Source organism: Pistacia vera, unplaced genomic scaffold, assembly GCF_008641045.1.
Source record: "Pistacia vera cultivar Batoury unplaced genomic scaffold, PisVer_v2 Contig478, whole genome shotgun sequence".
In the NCBI taxonomy this organism is placed as follows: domain Eukaryota; kingdom Viridiplantae; phylum Streptophyta; class Magnoliopsida; order Sapindales; family Anacardiaceae; genus Pistacia; species Pistacia vera.
Genome location: NW_022196310.1, coordinates 1,444,796 through 1,465,481, shown reverse-complemented (window position 1 = coordinate 1,465,481; position 20,686 = coordinate 1,444,796). Strand labels below are relative to the sequence as shown.

The 20,686-nt window shown below is 36.7% G+C and overlaps 1 protein-coding gene and 1 pseudogene across 1 annotated transcript; both read left to right on the top strand.

Moving 5' to 3' along the window:
* The first annotated feature begins 481 nt into the window (after positions 1-481).
* Positions 482-5,615, top strand: LOC116146440 (annotated as a pseudogene).
* A 798-nt stretch (positions 5,616-6,413) lies between these two features.
* LOC116146439 (FHA domain-containing protein PS1-like) lies at positions 6,414-7,377 on the top strand. The gene is made up of 3 exons (XM_031431834.1): positions 6,414-6,717; positions 6,826-7,043; positions 7,279-7,377. Exons 1-3 carry the CDS (start codon positions 6,414-6,416, stop codon positions 7,375-7,377), a joined length of 621 nt encoding a protein of 206 aa, XP_031287694.1.
* The last annotated feature ends 13,309 nt before the right edge of the window (positions 7,378-20,686 follow it).

The following is a 20,686-nucleotide window of genomic DNA, read 5'->3' as shown; positions in this document are numbered from 1 at the left end:
ATTTTATCGACGAGACTAGCTGTCAAGCGCAACGAATAACATTTGAAGAGGTCGTTCGAGTAAAACACTCTTCGTCGTGTATTGGTTTCAAGACGATGTGATTCCTTGCTTTCAGTAAAAATGTGCTAAGTATTCTCAGGTCGCAAGCTACTGATGAGATTCAAAGCATGTAGATATGGCACTGAGTAAGGTCTGACCCAGGTCGTTGAACCTATGGGAGAAGGCCACCTCAGGTCGCTTATGCCATTCTTAAAGATATATGCTGCGACCTCCTTGTAGCTCGATCAGCTCGACCAAACGTCACTTGGGACAAGTCGAGTCATGGCATAATCATGAAGTTCTGAAGGTTCAATCCTTAAACCTTAAAAACTGGGGGCTTTTGTTATGCCTAAAAAGTCAGGGCTAACATGGACTCTCGTCAGCAAGAGCTAATCAGAATTCAGGGAGGATTTGTGCCGTCTAGACGTTGCCACGTTGCATAATGACGGAAGAGGTATGGTTCTCGTCAGTGCAGTAGGTGAATGTTAGGCTTACGAGTGGCTAGGAATCATCCACCTCTCCAAGCCCTACGTAATTTAAGGATATCTCTCGTGGAGACAACCAATAAGAAGCAGGTTAGGAATTGTACCCCACTTGCCGTATTATAGGCTCATGATTATTACCTTGAATCCTCCCACTATAAATAGAGGGCTCCTCCCTCATTTACGGGATTGGCTTATCTTAGTCTAAACAACCAACACACACACACACACACACACACACACACACACACACATACACACTCTCTCTCTCTCTCTCTCTCTCTCTAGATTGTAACTCAGCTCACTATTTGCGACCTAATTGTAACAATCTATTAACACAACTACAATGGACGTAGGAATCACTCTTGAGCATCCGAACCACTTTAAAACTGTCTTTTATTTACTCTCTTGGTATACATTTCCATATCACGTATAACTTCTAAGTCTGCTTAACATTTTGCAAGTGTGAGTCGTTGGTGACAAAATCAAGCATCAACACATTTAATTTTCTTTTATACATCCTGCAGGTTGGTGATGCTGATAAGGACCATAAATGTTGGCAAAGGTCTGAATGCATAACCGACAAGAAACCACTCTCTCAGGTCAACATAACTTCTCCTAGATCAGATGTTGCTACTGAAACTGCAGCAGCATTAGCTGCAGCATCAGGATTTGCTGCCATTGACCTGTACATTCTCAACATATAGTGTTGTCCTTGTGTATTCCTTTAGATAGAAAGATGATGAGATGAGATGACAGGACTTCTTGCCTTTGAATCAAATGATAATGATGCTTCCAGCTACTGATGTGCACGTAATTTAAGTTCCTATTTTTTCTCTGCATGAGAGGTTTCTGCGGTATTATAATTGTGAGCAATGTTTTATACAGTGTAGCTTAGGTTAAAAAATTTGAAAGAAATGAAGATATCCTTGGGTGGTGTGGCTATGATGTTTAGATTGGATGTTATGGTGGCACTGGAGAAGTGTAGCTTTGAGGTTCTTATAGCATTCCTCAGTTTTATCAGCAGTTGCAAATTATGTTATATTTTTAGTGATGACGATTGGAGTTTTTTGTTGGCTTTTAGGCATGTTGAGTAACTATTGAAGGAGGGATTGGTTGATTGGTGCTTAGTATTCTTTTGATTGTTTGTTCAGTTGTTGGTGTGTGACGGATGAGCTACTCAATAGGAGAATGAGTTACATAAAGAAGATGTGTTGTCTTGGAATGTGCTTAATAACTGAGCAATACTACATCAACAACTCTCTCTTACAAACTTTTTCTTATAACTTTGACGTGTTAGCTTACAATTGGTTAGTTTGTAATTAATTAGTGAGTCTCTTGCGAGACCTATGTGAGATTTGTTGTGAACTAACTAATTATAAGCTACCACTTCAGAGTTGTGAGAGTTGTGAGAGAAAGTTGTTGGTATAATATTATTCTTTATACCTTCATGCATCATGATTGTAAGTAAAACAACTTATTCACGGTACTTAACAAGTTCATTTCAATAGTAATTGTTTGCAGTTTTATTATAGTTTTATGAAAAGACATAAATACCCTTAATCAATTTAAATCAATTTATTTTTAATTTTATCAAAGAAAGGTTGTGAAAAAGGTTTAACTATCAATTGATTTATATATAGTTTATTAATCAATTTAATATTTAATTAATTAAAAAAATAATGCAAACAACATCAACATATCAATCACGTAAAAAATATAAAATTCACTAACACGTAATGTTACTGAAAGGGTATATAAAGAATATCACATAAACATGAAGTTCACGACTATAAACCCTGTACGTGAAACTTGAAAGTAGAGAAGCATATCAGAAATGCAATCAAAGAGGAGGAGACCCAACCTCAGGTTTCAATTTATTCGAGCATTTATGTAGTGTTTTCTCAAGTTATTTTTATTTGTAGGACATTTGTATTTCTGGGTTTATGTTGTGATGAGGATGGAATTTATGTTTCGATGATGCTGGATAGATTAGTTTTAGCTACTCTTCATTGTGTTGATGGTTTAACTCCTAGTTATTCTATAATTGCTCAGTTTTTAAACTCAATATCATATTCTGGGTTCATACTGCTTTACTGAGATTAGATTTTCTCATTTCTGGGTTCATAGTGTTTAACTTTATCTCTCAAAGATCTCACTATCTCGGTTTCTAAGTCTTTTTATTTACTGTTTTGCTCCTTATTTTCCCTTCACTTTATATATGTATATGTAACCAACTTTATATATATATATAAAGTTGGTTACAAGCTTCTGTTTAGAATTGGGTAGATATTCTGATTTTGTTATCTATATTTGTATTTTGTATGTCAAAAGCTAAAGCCCACTAAGTGTTTGATAAAAGTTCTCAATGAAATTAACAAAATAAAGAAAGAAAATTTTGTTAGCCACTTTGAGGAGTTTGTCACTCATGGGGATTTCCCTTATAGATGAATTCTGTTTTTTCCTTGAACCTTATGGGAAAATTTGGCCCCTCAATTGTACTTCTTGTCTAAATTCCTTTTAGCAATGTGTGTTCATGGGGCTTTCTGAGATTTTTGTTTATTGTTTGTTAATCTTGTAGGAGGTGTGAATGGCTGTTTTCATTGTGCTTGGCCCTGTGAAATTTATCCTATTAACGTTATTTTTGTGATTGCACTGCTAGTTATCTAATCACCCGCTTTCAATTTTGGTTATCAACAGCATTGAAATGTGGTTTTGTTTCTCCTTTTCTTTTTACCCTATTTCCTAAGGGAACGTTGTATCTGAACTTCTCAGTTGCAGGCTTTTGTTTAGTCACTAAGAAACTGTGATGCTTCTTTTCTCAAGTATTTATTTATTTTCAGATGAAAAGGTTGAATAGTGAGAGACTACAGATGAATGAGAGAGAAGAAGAATATGAGACCAAGCCCAACTTACTTTGTTTTGGAATGAACATTCAGTTCACTCAGATTCATTTCAGCTGTAAATATAAATGCAGTTAGTTTAGGTTTCCATAAATTCAGGTTGGCTACAACTTAAGACTCTATGCCTGCAAGACTACATATGTTTATGTGAGATCTTTGCTCTCTCTCTTTGAAAAATCAAAATGCTGATTAGACACTTGAATTTTTCTAAACGATTAACAACCTTTCTTCAATATCAAATGTTCCACATCCGCCTCTTAACCACCACAGAGTCAAATCATCCCACCTCTCCAACTCCACCACCACTTCCCCAGTCAATCCAGCCCACCTCCTTCGAGTCTGCACTGTCCTTTACCAACAACAAAATTCACCTGAGTCACGCCTCCACTCAAACCTCTCCTCCTGCAACTTCAACCTTACTCACGAATTCTTCCTCCAAGTCTGCAATAGCTTCCCCCTTTTTGGCGCCCCATTTACCTCTTCTTTCAATACACTCAAAAGGCATACCCACATTTTACTCACAACTCAATCACCTTCAACAAGATGGTGGACATAATAGGTAAATCAAGAAATATTGATCTGTTTTGGGAGGTTTTGCAAGAGATGGGACAGCTTCTTTTTGTAAATGATAAGACTTTTAAGATTGCATTAAAGACTTTGGCTGAGGTTAGGGAGTTGAAAAAGTGTGTGAACTTTTTCCATATAATGAATGATTGTGGGTGTGATTATAGTTTGGAGAGGTTAAATAAGGTGGTGGAGATTTTGTGTTCAAGTAAACTTGTTGTTGAGGCCAAGTATTTGGTTTTGAAGTTGAATGAATGGATTAAGCCAAATGAGATTACTTATGGGTGGTTGATTAAAGGGTTTTGTGATGTGGGTGACTTGATTGAGGCTTCCAAGATTTGGAACTTGATGGTTGATGAAGGGTTTATTTCAAGTGTTGATGTGGTTGACAAAATGATAGAAACTTTTTTCAGGATTAATAAATATGAGGTGGCCATGAAGGTTTTTCAGATGATGAGAGTCAAGAGAATGGATGAGTTGGGGCTCTCAACTTATAGACTTGTGATCAATTGGATGTGCAAAAGAGGAAAAATTTCTCAAGCTTATGTGATGTTTTAGGAAATTCTCATGTGAGGGATTGAAGCTGATTATTTAACATTGTCATATGTAATTTATGGGCTTTTAGCAAGGGGCAAAGTTAGAGAGGCTTATAAAGTTGTTGGAGCTGTTGAAAAACCAGATATTAGTGTGTATCATGGATTGATAAAGGGGCTTTTGAAGTTGAGGAGGGCAAGTGAAGCAACACAAGTGTTTAGAGAAATGATAAAGAGAGGGTGTGAGCCTACAATGCATACCTATATAATGTTATTGCAGGGGCATTTGGGGAAGAGAGGGAGGAAAGGAGTAGATCCATTGGTGAATTTTGACACCATTTTTGTTGGAGGTTTAGTGAAAGCAGGGAAGTCATTAGAAGCTACCAAGTATGTGGAGAGAGTGATGAATAGAGGTGTTGAGGTACCTAGATTTGACTACAATAAATTTTTGCATTATTATTCTAATGAGGAAGGTGTGGCTATGTTTGAGGAAGTGGGGAAGAAATTAAGGGAGGTGGGGTTGGTTGATTTAGCAGATATATTGAAGAGGTATGGGGAGAAAATGGCAACTAGAGAGAGGAGAAGAGATAGAGCTGATGAGCCATAAGATGAGTTCATAGATCTAATTGTGAATTTTACTTGTATAAATTACTAGACATAGCATATTTCACTACTTGAGTCATGATTTATCTTTCAGAGTGAGCAGAGCAATGATACAAAGTCTGATGGTTGTTCAATAGAACTCCTATTCAGTTGCTCTCTTAAACTAATGATTTTGCGGTTCATTTATGTCATGATGCCGTACAAATTGATGTGCGGAGCAGAACCTAAAAGTACAGATGACTTGGATTGCTTCAAAGGCATGCACATGTATGTCTTGTGTGGAGATGTGGAGCTGATTGCCTGTGGAAATTGGCAGATGAGAAGGAAAACGGGGATCTAAACAAAGGCATACAAACTAAGTGATCATTGGAAGGATTGAAGATGCATAGGAGGTGACTCTGTACCTTAATGATCAGAAAATGACTAATGAATTATAGTATTTGAACCAAGATTCCCTGGGGCAAAATTTAAGTTGCTTTCGAATTTTCTAAGTATGAATAGTTGGGAGGAAGAGTGTCCAGTTCTCCCCTTCCAACGTTCATCAACTTGCCTAATTTTCTGTGTTAAGAACTGTAATGTCAAAATATGAAATAAAATCAACTATAACACTATATAATCTGTTTTATATATTTTCTCTTCGTACCATCAAAATTTTTTAGTTTAATCTCTCTGTGTCCAACTCCAAGTTTATAAGTTAAAGAGCAATTTTCTTTTTTAGTTCTTTTTTTTTTTTCAGAGTTTTAGTAAATGTTTAACCTTAAAATTGTGAATATATGTATATGCTTTTTTTTTTTTTATAAATTATTACATTTATGAAATTGAAATGGTAATTATTGATAGAAAAAATAACATTAATCCAATTCATCAATCTAATGGATATAATAAAACTTAATATGATGATTATTATGTTATGTCACATCAATTTATACTATATATAATTTTTATTTCTTTAAATAAATTGTATTGATATAATAATTGTTAAAAAAATAAAGCAACTGGGAATCAGGCATTACAAAATATCTCTGGGTCCAGCCGCCAGGGGAACGAAAACCTTGTACTGTAGTATAATGTATAATAATAATAATAATAATAAAATAAGCCGTTATAACAAGAATTGCAACGGTCACCTTTTCAAAGATTCAAAATGAAAAAGAAAATCCCCCCAATTTAACACTCACTCTCCAAATTATATAAACCAAATTCTCTTACAAATAATTACAAAGCCCTAACCATTTTCCACTTTTTTTTCCTTCTAACAGTTGAAGAAAGATCTAAATCTCAGTCCTAAAATGGCTGAAAACAAACCTGAAGAGAGGAAAATCCCAGTCTTTACAGTCATAAAGAACGGTGCCATTCTCAAGAACATCTTCGTCATCAACAAACCACCACCACCACCATCACCCTCCATCACGGCCGTCGAAAATGAAGAAAACTCAGTTCAAGACGATGAAGAGGAGGAGGAGGAAATCTTAATGGTTGGTCGACACCCAGATTGCCACATCATGTTGACTCACCCTAGTATCAGTAGATTTCACCTCCAGATTCACTCTAAACCCTCTTCACAGAACCTCTCTGTCATCGATTTATCGTCTGGTAATATAAAATCTTGATTGTTAGTTGGTGATTTCTTCATTTAATTTTCATGCGTTTGTGTTTATTTGGATTTTAATTGGAGGGTTTTTGGTACTTGATGGATTGCAGTACATGGGACGTGGGTATCAGAAAGAAAGATTGAATCTTGTGTTCCTGTGGAGCTGAATGAGGGAGATACTATAAAGATTGGTGGGTCAACTAGGATCTATAGGCTGCATTGGATACCTTTGAGCCACGCATACGATATGGATAAACCGTTTGTATCACCCTTGGATGTGACCGTCGCAGAAGAGAAAGAAGAGGAAAATCAAGTGGAAACGCATCAGGTGGGAGTTTACGGCTTACTAGTGAAAATGATGGATGCGCATTTGTTTTTAAATTAAATTGTTCTTGATGTTAGATTATGAATTCAAAGTAAAATTTTTCTTTTGTAACAAATATAGAATGGTACTGGAAGGAATGGAAGAAGAAACATGTTGAGTCGTTAATTTTGGATGAATAAAAGCTAGTTGAAGGTCTTTGTTAAGTTGTTCTAGTTTTCACTCTGTCTTGGTTGAGAAGTCTGAGCCATTTGAGACTGGAAAAAGTGAATTGACAGGTTCATTGGTAGTGGAACCAAAAGAAGAATTGAGAGTTTATGGGTTAACAGTGGAAGGATGAATACCCACTTGTTTTTTTCTTTTATTAAATTGCCCTTGACTTTTTTCTGCTTGGATTATGAATTGAGAGAAACTTTCTTTTTGTAATAAATAACATGTTGGGATGATAATTTTAAGTGAATAAAAGCTTATTTTGGGGTGTTTTTAAATTGTTCTTCTTGTTTTCGGACTGTCTACGTTGAGAATCTGAGCCATTTCAGATTGGAAAGAGTGAATTGAGTGGTTCTTGGTTTGGAACCAAAAGAAGAAAAAAAAGCCAGGTGCGAAGATATGATTGCATGTGTACAATGTAGATTAAAGTGCTTTTCGAAATGTTCTGATATCTTCTAGTTTTTTCTGTTTTTACTTGGCATAGGGTTTGAATTCTTTTTCAACTGAAAAGTGAACACTTGAAAAGAAAGTCATCGGTGGTGGAAGAAAATGAGAAGGAATTTGTCAGGTGAGAATTTATGGTTGAAGAACTGGAAAGATAAATTTGATGTGTTTGTCCAAAATTTTGACTCATATTCTTCTTTCCCTTGTCAGGATGAGATTTCTATTTAGTTCATGATAAACCAAGTCAATCTCTGGATTGGTTTTTGGAGGGGATTGTTTCCTTGTTTTGTGATGAGGGATCAGAGTTGCTTCGGAGACAGAGATTCCATTTTCTGGGATTTACCAATAGACTTGGCTTGTCCTGCTGGGGGTAATATGTCAGTGCCTGAAGAGCAGCAAATTGATAAAGATAATAAATCCCAGTCATGGTTCTATAATAGAATTTATGCTAGAAACTGAAAATTTAGAGAGTTCCTTAAGATTAGAGAAAAAATCCAAGGTTTACTCTGGTAAAACGGAAAACCAGAGTCCATTGCAAGAAAACATGTGAGGAAGAATAATTTAGAAGTTTGGGCTGGGTCTCTTATGAAAGAGTCTACGAATTCATCTTCGGTTTTAGGGGGAGGTTGATCAGAGATCAATACTGAACAGGTCCAAGAGAAAATGAACCCCTGTTGTCCGTCTTATGCAACCATGCAAGAGAAGCCTTCGAGGACAAAAACTTGAATTTGCTATCAGCTTTAAACTCCGGTTGCTCTAATGAAGAAGGCTTTCCAGAAGCTGAATTGTCTGAAGTTGGAAACCACAGCCCAGGGTAGGCATTGAACAGAAGGAAATACACAGAAGCATTGACAAAGCTTTTGCTCTTCTATTCTTGAAGAGTCTGGAACTCTCGTTTTGCCTGTTGGGGAAGTACTCACGGAGATTACGGATAACAAAAATAGCCAGACTCCACAATCTCTGTTTTATACAAAAGGAGTTGAAGACCAAGAAAACTTAGTAGTTTCCCACTGAGAATCAGATAGAAAGCTTAGCTCACGTAGCATTTGGTCAAGAAGAGGTAAACCAGCGATTGTTCTACAGATTCAAACTAGTAGAAGCGGAGGAAAGACAACAAGAAGTCACAGTAAGGCTGATGTAGAACTGCAGATACAGGAGGATATTGAAAACAAATCAATTTCAAAGATACTTTTCGCTGGTTTTGAAGAGGAGGAAGAAGAAATCTTTACTCCAAACAAGGAGAATTTCTCCCCAAATACTCTTCCACTAAAGTCCTTGAAAAGGAAGGGTAACCTGGAAAAAATTAAGCCTTCCAGGTCGTACAAAAAATCCTCCTCAAAGATTACTATTAGCCCCAATATCCAGCCAGAAGAAGGCTTGAATTTTTCTTCAGACAAAGAGAACCAGACACCAAAAGTTCTCCAAGAGCAGAAATTAGCAGGACATGCCTCTAGAAATTAGGTGACTTGGAAGAGGAGTGGACGATAATGAAGAAAAGAACAAAAAGTGTGCCATTTCAATCCCTTGTGGCAAACTCTTCAGGTAAGAGGGGATCAGAAGCCTCACTTTCTAATGCCACAACAAGAAGTAGTCATTCTATCAATTTGTCTCAAACCATGAAGGTCACTAATTCCTCGTCCATTGGAGAGAGAAGGAGAAGCTAGGCTATGGTAGTGGATGCCATTACTCTTCTAGACAAGGAGTCAAGAAGATCATTACAACTATTACAAGGTCACTTTCTAGTGCCGCCAGTCCAACAGAGTATCATGGTAGATATTCCTTCAACCTCACAGCTCGACCCAGCCGTGATGAGTTACCTGGAGAGGTTTAATAATAGTCTCCAAATGGTTAACTAAAGGGTGGACCGTTTTGGTTGGGTCGTACCGCCAGAGTCCACTAAAGCGGTGCCGCCACCAAAGACTCATGCAGGTCACACGAAAGCACGCAAAAGGGCAAAAGCCCATATCACGTGCATTGTAGTGTGCAAAGTAAGGGAAAGCAAGTGGCAAGCAGCGGACCGAAGGGCTCCGAGGGACCAGCGATGACCACAACATGTCACAGCATGAGCCATCCCACGCCACGTCGCATGGGCAGACACTCCCACAAAAGTGCAAGGCAAGGAGATTCCCAATATCGTTGAAATGATGACCTCGACTGTCGTCATGCGGGAAACTTCATTGTCTGTGGGTCGGTTTGGACCACCGCGGAGATCGGGAAAACTCCCCAAACCTTTCAATGCTTTCACACAACCCCAACCAACGTGTGTCAAGGTTCATTGGAGCTTCCAGCCAAGTTGAGGAAGAGCCTGATTTGCGTTCTTTCCTTAACCGCAAATGTGAGGGTCGAACCCACGTTGTAGAAAGTGATCCCTAGGCAGCTTGTAGAAAGTGATCCCCAGGCAACTCTATTACTTCATATTAAGGAACTACAGCGAGCTTTTGTTAGTGTATATTAGTGTATACCCTAGAAACCATTCGTGTTGTCGGTTTCAAAGCATTTTGTCTTGTATCTATATATGATAAATAATAGAAGAAATAGTTCTTCAATTCATATATATAAATTGCTTCCTTTATTCAGTCATGCATTTAAAATAAAGTATACATATGAATTGTCCAGATGATTTATTTAATCGGTAAATGAATTATCGAAAAGGGTTCCCTGTGGAAGCAATATAATTTGGCCAACTATATTGCACAGTAGGCATATCGGATGCTTCTAAAAGATATCATGAGTTGATATAAGTACGGATGACGATGATAGTCATCTCACTGGGGCATTGGTATGGATTAGAGGTTGGTGAACTGTTTTTCGAACGTGACCGAATAACGAAAAATCACTTGGAAAAGCATGTAGTCAATGATTTATCGTTTGGTTATATCAGTGCACGATGTAGTCCTTTGACCTGAGGCATTGTAGTCGGATCCGATACGGATGCGTATGGTTCATACGATGTATAAGTAGGAGACTAATCATGTTTCATATAATAAAGCCTATTTGGTCATGCATTGTTCATATGCGGAAATGAACGATGGTCAAAAGGGGATCCATTGACTCAAAAATATAGGATTGGGAGTACCGCTGACTCCATCCGGATTTGAGTTCCTAGACGAACGTCGATAAATGTCAAAAAAACAGAATCTCTGGCCAAAGTCTATTATTAGTCATACAAAAGCAAGTTTGTGATGATGAGTTTCAGACATATTAATCAACGATTCGGTAGAAGATCGAGTTTAGGATTTTGACGTTCCATAAATCTGTGCTTGATCAGAATATTTCAATGGAGAGACTTTACCTGCATGGTACGTATGATCTGAAATGGGTTCGATGAAGTATTTCTTCATCGTGGTTTAGGGACTATGGCACATTGCTAGATGTTTACCATAGTCGTTGTGCCTCCGGATAGGTTTTCGGATTCATCCAGAACTGGCTCACGGCTAATCCACGGTGGACCTACATGGTCACACCAATAGCCTTGAGAAGTTAGAGAATCATGAGAGAGAGAGAAATGATTATCCGAAGAGGGCTAGCACCTTCCGAGGGTAATGACGTGATTTCTATGGTAATAGTTAAATAGAAAATTGTTCATGACATTTTAAGGGTTAAAATGGTCAAACAATAATTAATTATATTTAATTATTATATCTTAACGCATTAAGATTAATGAGATGAACAAAAATAACCTTTTAATAGTTAAAGGGTAAAAGGGTAAATTTATGGGTTGTTAATGTAAACTAGTTTAGTTTACATGGGCCCTTGAATAATATTTGATTATTCAAAGGATAGCATAATAAATTCATGGAGTCCCTTTTTAAAACAAGATTTTATTGGGCTTGGAAGTGAAAAATAAATAATTACAAAATTGCCCAAGTATATATAAATGCAAAAGGTTGCATTTTAGTTCAATATTCAGTTGTTCACTCAAACACAAACTAAAAGCTCTCTCTCCCTAGCCACGACCACTCTCTAACTCTCTCAAGGTGGTGTTAAAGTATGGAGGTCTTATCATTTTGAGGCTAATCTTCATCAATCCAAAGCAAAGGAGTAGGTATAATCTCTTTTCCAAGCTTTGCTTAAAAAACGTTTTTGAAATCAATCCTTTTATCCTTTCACTCTTCATCTCCACCACTCTTCATGCATGCTGATCTTTCAAATGGTATCAGAGCTAAAAAGCTCCATGCATGTCGTTTTTGAGCAAAAATCAGGTTATAACATGTGTTCATATGTTCATCATACTTGGTTGAGTTTGCATGTTGGTAATTTGGTTCAAAAATGATTTTTTTCATCTTAGATCTCTACATGCATGTCTTGGTCATACTTGGATCAGACGTAGATGTTCATTTTTCTTCTCATTCTCATATGTTTTGAATTATGGTGATGGTTATAATTGAAAGAACAGCATGCATGCATGAAGAGTGGTGGAAATGGAGAAGAAAGCATGAAATGATGGATTCAAAAAAACGGTTTTTAAACAAAGCATAGAAATGAGATTATACCTTCTTCTTTGCTTTGGATTGATCAAGATTAACCCCAAAAAGATGAGACCTCCATACTTTAACACCACCTTGAGAGATTAGAGAGTGGCTGTGGGTTTGAGAGAGTTTTAGTTTGTTTTTGAGTGAACGAGTGAAGAATGAACTAAAATGCAACCTTTTGCATTTATATATACTTGGGTAATTTTGCAATTATTTATTTTTCACTTCCAAGCCCAATAAAATCTTATTTTATAAAGGGACCCCAAGAATTTATTATGCTACCCTTTGAATAATCAATATTATTCAAGGGGCCATATAAACTAAACTAGTTTACATTAACAACCAATAAATTTACCCTTTTTACCCTTTAACTATTAAAAAGTTATTTTTGTTCATCTCATTAATCTTAACACTTTAAGATATAATAATTAAATATAATTAATTATTGCTTGACCATTTTAAGGGTTAAAATGTCACAAAAATTTTTCTATGTAACTATTACTATAGAAATCCCGTCATTACTCTCGGAAGGTGCTAGCCCTCTTCAGATAATCATTTCTCTCTCTCATCCTTCTCTAACTTCTCAAGGCTATTGGTTTGACCATGTAGGTCTACCGTGGATTAGCCGTGAGCCGGTTTTGGATGAATCCGGAAACCTGTCCGGAGGCCCAACGACTATGGTAAACATCTAGCAATGTGCCATAGTCCCTAAACCACGATGAAGAAATACTTCATCGAATCCATTTCAGATCATACGTACCATGCAGGTAAAGTCCCTCCATTGAGATATCCTTTTCGAGCATGGATTCATGGAACATCAAAATCCTAAACTCGATCTTCTACCGAATCGTCGATCAATATGTCCGGAACTCGTCATCATAAACTTTCTTTTGTATGACTAATAATAGACTCTGGTCAGAGATTCTGTTTTCTGACATTTATCGATGTTCATCTAGGAACTCGAATTCGGATGGAGTCAGCGGTACTCCTGATCCTATATTTTCGAGTCAATGGATCCCCTCTCGACCGTCGTTCGTTTCCGCATATAAACAACGCATGACAAAATAAGCTTTATTATACGAAACATGATTAGTCTCGTACTTATACACCGTATGAACCATACGTATCCATATCGGATCCGACAACAATGTCTCAGGTCAAAGGACTATATCGTGCACTGATATAACCAAATGATAAATCATTGACTACATGCTTTTCCAAGTGATTTGTCGTTATTCGGTCACGTTCGAAAAACAGTTCACCAACCATTAATCCATACCAATGCCCCAGTGACATGACTATCATCGTCATCTGTACTTATATCAACTCATGATATCTTTTGGAAGTATCCGATATGCCTACTGTGCAATATAGTTGCCCAAATTATATTGCTTCCGTAGGGAACCCTTTTTGATAATTCATTTACCGATTAAATGAATCATTTGGACCATTTATATACATACTTTATTTTAAATGCATGACTGAATAAATAAAGCAATTTATATATATGAATTGAAGAACTCTTTCTTCCATTATTTATGATATATATATAGATACAAGACAAAATGCTTTGAAACTGACAACACGAATGGTTTCTAGGGCATACATTAATATACACTAACAAACTCCCACTTGCACTAAAGCCATCTTCTCAAGATGATGGTCCAATTGCTTCAGTGTTATCGCCTTAGTCAGTGGATCAGCTACATATTCTGCTGAAGGAGTCTTCAGAATTATAATCTCTCTAGCTCCAATGAATTCTCTCAAAATGTGATACTTACACTAAATGTGTTTAGATTTTTGGTGTGCCCTTGGTTCCTTTGCCTGTGCAATAGCTCCAGTATTTTCACAGAACATGCTTATCTGGTAAGCCATGTTCGAAACCACACCAAGTTCAATTACAAACTTTCGCATCCAAACAGCCTCCTTTGCTGCTTCTGAAGCAGCAATGTATTGAACTTTTGTAGTGGAGTCAGCTATGGTTGTCTGTTTGGAACTTTTCCAACTAACAGCACATCCATTACATACAAAAATGTACCCTGACGTAGACTTTCTATCATCATTATCTGATTGGAAATTAGAATCTGAGTATCCTTGAATGTTTAACTCGGAACATCCAAAACTCAGAACTAGATCCTTAGTTCTTCTCAAGTACTTAAGGATCGATTTTACAACTGACCAATGTTTCTCCCCTGGGTTTGACTGATATCTACTCGTAACATTTACAGCATAAGCTATATCAGGTCTTGTACATAACATTGCGTACATTATGCTACCTAGGGCAGACGCATAAGGCACATTACGCATCCGCTACCGCTCTTCATCGGTCTTTGAATCCATCTCCTTGGAAAGATGAAGACCGTGAGTGAAGGGCAAGAGACCTCTCTTAGAGTTCTTCATGCTAAATCTTTTTAGCATTTTCTCTATGTACAATTTTTTTGATAATTCATTTACCCTTTTTGTTCTATCTCTATAGACACGAATGCCAAGGACATATGTCGCTTCTCCTAAGTCTTTCATCGAGAAGGTTTTGGACAACCAAACTTTAACCTCTGTCATCATGCCTATATCATTTCCCATCAAAAGTATGTCATCTACATTAATATGAGAAACATGATGCATGATCTTAACACCATTTGTATACACAGGGCTCATTCGGATTTCGACAAAACCAAACGATTTGATTATGCCGTCAAATCGAATGTTCCAGCTTCTTGAACTTGCTTCAATCCTAAATGGATCGATGCAATTGAACCTATTCTTTCACAGGATACAAACCTATGGTTGTTCCATAGATGTTTTCCTAATAAACCCATTGAGAAAGCTGTTTTGACATCCATTGCCAAATTTCATAATCATGGTATGCTGCGATGGCTAGCATTATCTATGGATTTAATCATGCTACAGGTGAAAATTTTCCTCATACCAATCCTTGTTTTCTGAGTCATAACCTTTCGCTACCGCGAGCTTTGAAGGTCTCTACCTCCCCATCCTTGCCAACTTTTCTCTTGTAGACCCATTTCAACCTATAGGAACTATCCTTGGTGGATCACAAACGACCAAACTTGATTGGCATGCATTGATCTATCTCAGAATCCATCGCTTCCAGCCATTTTCCTGAATCTCTATCCAGTATTGCTTCTTCGTAGCTTCTAGGATCATCACCATGATCATCTACTCCCACTAATAAGATTCAAAATCTTGCTCATGTAGGAACCCATATCCTCTGGAGGTTTTATATTCTAGAAGACTTTCGTACTGGAACATAGTATCTGATACTGAGGTTCGCTGATGGAGTTCCATCTTCAGCAATCTTGGTTCTTGGCTCTTTGAACTCTTCCTTGAGTTAATATTTCTTCCAACACCCGCCTTCCTCTAAGAACTCGTTCTCGAGGAAGCCGCATTTCTACTGATCCAACTCTTTGATCACTGGGAAGTAAAGTAATATCCTAAACTCTTTAGTATCCAATAAACCGCCCCTCTCAGATTTAACATCCATTTATCAGATTTAACCAATTGACATAAGCTGGCAGCCCCAATCTTCATGTATTCAGACTTGGATGTTTTCCATACCATATCTCATACGTGTTTTCTGGAAGCTTTAACGGACCCTATTAAGGATGTGCACACGGTCTAGGAGGCGTACCCCACAGAGACATTGGTAAGTCTGTAAAACTCACCATCGATCGTACCATATCCAATAAGGTACATTTCTCCTTTCACCACTCCATTAGCTGGGGTGTATAGGAGGAGTCAACTGTGAGATGATTCCCTTTTCTTTTAAGAACTCTTGAACTTGTACTAAGTTTAATCTGTAAGCTCTGTACTAGTATTCCCCCCCCGATCTAATCGTAGTATTTTAATACTCTTTCCAGTTTGATTTTCTACTTCATTCTTGAATTCTCTGAATTTTCAAAGGATTCGATTTGTATTTCATTAAATACAAATACCCATATCGTGACATATCATTGTAAAGGTAATGAAGTATTCAAATCCTCCCCTGGCTAAAATACTAATGGTCCACAACATCTGTATGTATGAGTTCTAAAGTTCTTTAGCCCGCTCTCCTTTACTCTTAAAGGAGACTTGGTCATCTTTCCTTGGAGACATGATTCACAGAGTTGATAGGTTCAGAACCCAAGGAGTTAGGATCCCATTTCTCTCAAGCTGTACTAATCTTCTTTCTCCTATATGACCCAATCTATGATGCCATAGAATTTTATATTTGATTCAGATCGAGTTCTTTTATTAGAAATGGTATTGATTGAAGCATAGTCATTCAATTCTAAGACATACAAACCATTTGTATTCACAGCTTTACCAACTAAAATTTCAAAATGTATTGAACATTCATTTCCATTAACAGTACATAATACCTGCTTTACACATAGAGAAATAAAATGATGTTTCTAGTGGCCTTTTTCAGTACAATACTTTAACAAATTCAAACAGTCCTGAAGGTATTCTTAGTGGGCAAGTCCCCATGGCCTCGCTGCAACTCATGCCCCATTTGCCATCCTCAAAATGATCTCGCCCTTTGTCACCTCAGAACTATTCTGAAGTACCTGCAAAGACATACAAACATGAGATGTTGTTGCTGAATCTAATATCCAGGAATGACTATCGGAATTAACACTTAATTCATAGTTCAATCATAAGACATTGGTTCGTACCTGCTTTCCTTTGCCTTTCTTAACTCTGTTCAGGTTTGAGGACAGTTCCTTTCCATGTCCATCTTTCTCCACAGTGGAAACTTTCCCTTTGCTTGGCCTTCTCTCTGCCTTCGCCGTGGCTTCTTGAAGCTCTTATTCTTGGGTCCAACTTTGGGACCTCTCTTTGGTAGCATTTTGGGCTTTTATTGGCCCTGCTAGTGGAGCGGCAAAGACATCCTCATGTCTTTCCCTTTCACATTCTGCCTGTGAAATCTTTTAAGCCATTTAGCATCAGAGAGGTTTCTCTCAATCCTATGAGATTGTAGTTAGTTTAAACGTTTATAACTTGGAGAAGGGATTGTAGAATCAAATTCACTTTGGGCGGTCTGGCATGACCACACCCATATCCATCCAGTCGATCTAATCATTGATCATTTTAAGAGTATGATCAGCTGGAGGTACCTCTTTCCCTCACCTTCATGCTAAAGGAGATGACCAAATTTATACTCAACCATTCTTGGATTTTTGCTATACAACTCTTGTAGAGCTATGAGGATATCATAAGCATTTGAAACCTCTTCATGCTTAGTTTGAAGTTCTCTATTCATGAGGCTACATGTAATTTTTAGCCCTCCTACTATCCTCTCTCCACTTTTCAAGAGCACAAGCTCAGCTTGTGGAGCATCCATCCAATATCAAGTGGAAGAGGTGCTTCCAGGACTAGGCAATTCTTTCAAAATCTAGAACAATTCTAGATTTCTTAGCCAATCTTTTAGGTTGGGTCCGATTAACATGTTATTATCCATTATCCTTAGGAGAACAGGTTGGCCATTTTTTGATTATATCATAAAGATGAAACTACAAAGAAAAGTAATTTGTTAGTGTCTTGTAATCTTTTAAACCTTTTAATGCATAATCAAATTAGCTCCTACTATTTTATTCGAGTCCTACCTCCCTAAATGGGATCCGAAAATTCGTTGGATTAATTCTTAGTGGGAATCAATTTCTTATCAAATTCAATACCTCACTAATACATTCTGGTTAATTAAGTCTAATAAGTAGGAAACTCTTTTCCTTTTATATCACTATATAAGGTTTGATTCATATTCCTTGTCCGAGCTTCATAGCCTCACATAATAGAATCTTGGTACCCTAGGCTAGTTAAATCCGAACCATTGTCTTTCTTAGGATGGCATTTTCATCATGTCCTCACATAATAGAAATCTTGGTCAAGGTGAAAATATCCTCCAAGAACAAGATCAACTTAATTCTATGATATAAAGATTATGCCCTCACATAATAGAAATCTTGGGTATTAAAATTTGTATCAAAGATTTTAGTTATCCCACAATGGGAGACTTGGATTTAATAATTTTTAAATTGGGGAGATTTAGGTTTAATCTTAGTTAATTCATTTTAGCATGCCATGTTTAATTACATTCATACATATCACATATAGCATAAATTAAGCATGTGGGTTGACCATGGGCTTTTTGAAAATACATCCAAAGGCGAACTATTTACCCTAATACTATATCTTCGATTGGATTGTCATCCGATGCTCTTCGGTTCCCTAGCCGATTCAATACATTGGATCTAGGCACGCAGGCCCGATTAAAATAAATATAAAATTTACTGCATGTTGGCTTACTATTTTTATCCCATTCTGGTCCTATTTTCAAATAATGTTGGCACATTATTCGCAAAATATTACCCTTTTTTTTAATTACTTAAACCCCATAAGGTTATTATTTCACTAAATACCCCCTAAAAAAAAGTTTAAAAATTAACAAAAACCCCCCATCACCCAACTTGTCAGATTCCGGCAACCACCGTCGGTGATAGCCGGAATCTGTACAACGGCCTAACTTCCGACCATAAATGGCCGGAAGTTCACCGCTGTGGCCTTTTTCGGCCAGATCCACCACGGATCTGCCGGAAAAGGCCAGATCTGGCCGTCAGCGACGGCCAAAGAAATGGCAGTCGTTGACGTCAATGAATGCCATACTTTTGCCGTCGCTGACAGCCAAAGATGGCCCTCGTTTGGCCTTTTCCGGCCGTCGACGGCCATACAGACCGTAGATCTGGCCTTTCCAGCCAGATCCACCATGGATCTGGCTGAAAAAGGCCATAACGACTGTTACGGCACAGATCCGACCGCTCGTGCCGTAACGAAATTTTCTGGCCAGATTCCGGCGGTGGTGGCCGGAATCTGACACTGTAGTGGTGGGGGTGTTTTGGTCATTTATATGTTAGGGTCTTTAGTTAAATTAGTAAACCTAAGGGTTTTTTCATAAATTTTTAAAATTTACCTCATAATACTCCCTATCCAATAACTCAATACTATCCCTAAAATCCTATCCAAAATACTAAACCAAACGCACCCTTAATTATTATAAGCCATTTAATAAAAGAATATTACAAACAATTTTGAATATTGAAAACCAATGGCGCCTATGATCAACCCTCTATCTAATATTCATTCATCACATAAATAATATTAAACATTCATACCAAATAATAAACAATTATTTAAGGCATGAATATAAACATTATTTAAAGTATATATACATATATAAATATATCTCATATATTAATAGATATTATATATATATGCATTGGTAATTATATAATTTTTTGTCGCAACAATTACACATTCATAGAACATTACACAAACACTTTGTCATATTCTACCCAAAGATATTTATTTAACTATTATCATCATCTTCAATACTTTCACAAAAGTCATGCATGGCATAGATAAATGGGATATATTACTCCAAGAGTAATCTTCTATGACACAAGTTACTTTTAACTAAAGTATACTTTTTATGACACATTGTCTTCTAAGACAATCATGTCATCTTGCATCATCAATTTTTGAAACCATTCAAACAACCAAATTATTACATTTCAAAAATAAATAATTTATATCATGCAATGATGCATTATAAGATAATTTAATCAAATTGAATATCCTCATTAAAATTACCACCATCATACATACATAATATCACAATTCATCATATGAATTAATAATCCATAACTTTATGCTAACATCAAATTCCACCACTAAACGCTTGCAACATTGCATACACTTCATGCAAAAAATACTTTAATCAAATTAAAGATAACACATTTAGCATGTCAAAGCATAAATCATTTAATCAAAGTAACGGAAATAACATGCATGAACAATTTTTCAAATAATCATCATGCAACAAATATCATCCAAGCATACCATTTTGAACCTTTATGGAACAACTTCCAAAAACACATTACAAACTCATTTGAATAAAACAAGAATCAAAAAAAAAAAAAAAAAAAAAAAAAAAAAAAAAAAAAACATGCATGGCCAATCTAGCAAGAAAATTTCTTGCACTTATCAAGGCATGCATGAACCTTTTGTCACCATAAAATATATATATATATATAATGATTCTTGCATGCTTCAATTAAAAATCAAAACATCTATATCATTTTATGTCTGGCCGAATCTCATTCCAAGGAACAAAACAATAAACATTTTATTCTTATTACTAGGCCAAAACAAAACACGCATGTCACTTTCTAATGATTAACACAAGAACACTTGGAAAATGTCATTTTTGCTTATAAATTCGACATGCAAGGAGCTTTTAGCTCTGATACCATTTGTAAGAACAGCATGCATGCATGAAGAGTGGTGGGAAAGGGAGAAGAAAGCATGAAAGGATGGATTCAAGAAATAGTTTTAAACAAAGCATGGAAATGAGATTATACCTACTCATTTGCTTTGGATTGATGAAGATTAGCCTCAAAAGGATGAGACCTCCACACTTTAACACCACCTTGAGAGATTAAGAGTGGCCGTGGCTAGGGAGAGAGAGCT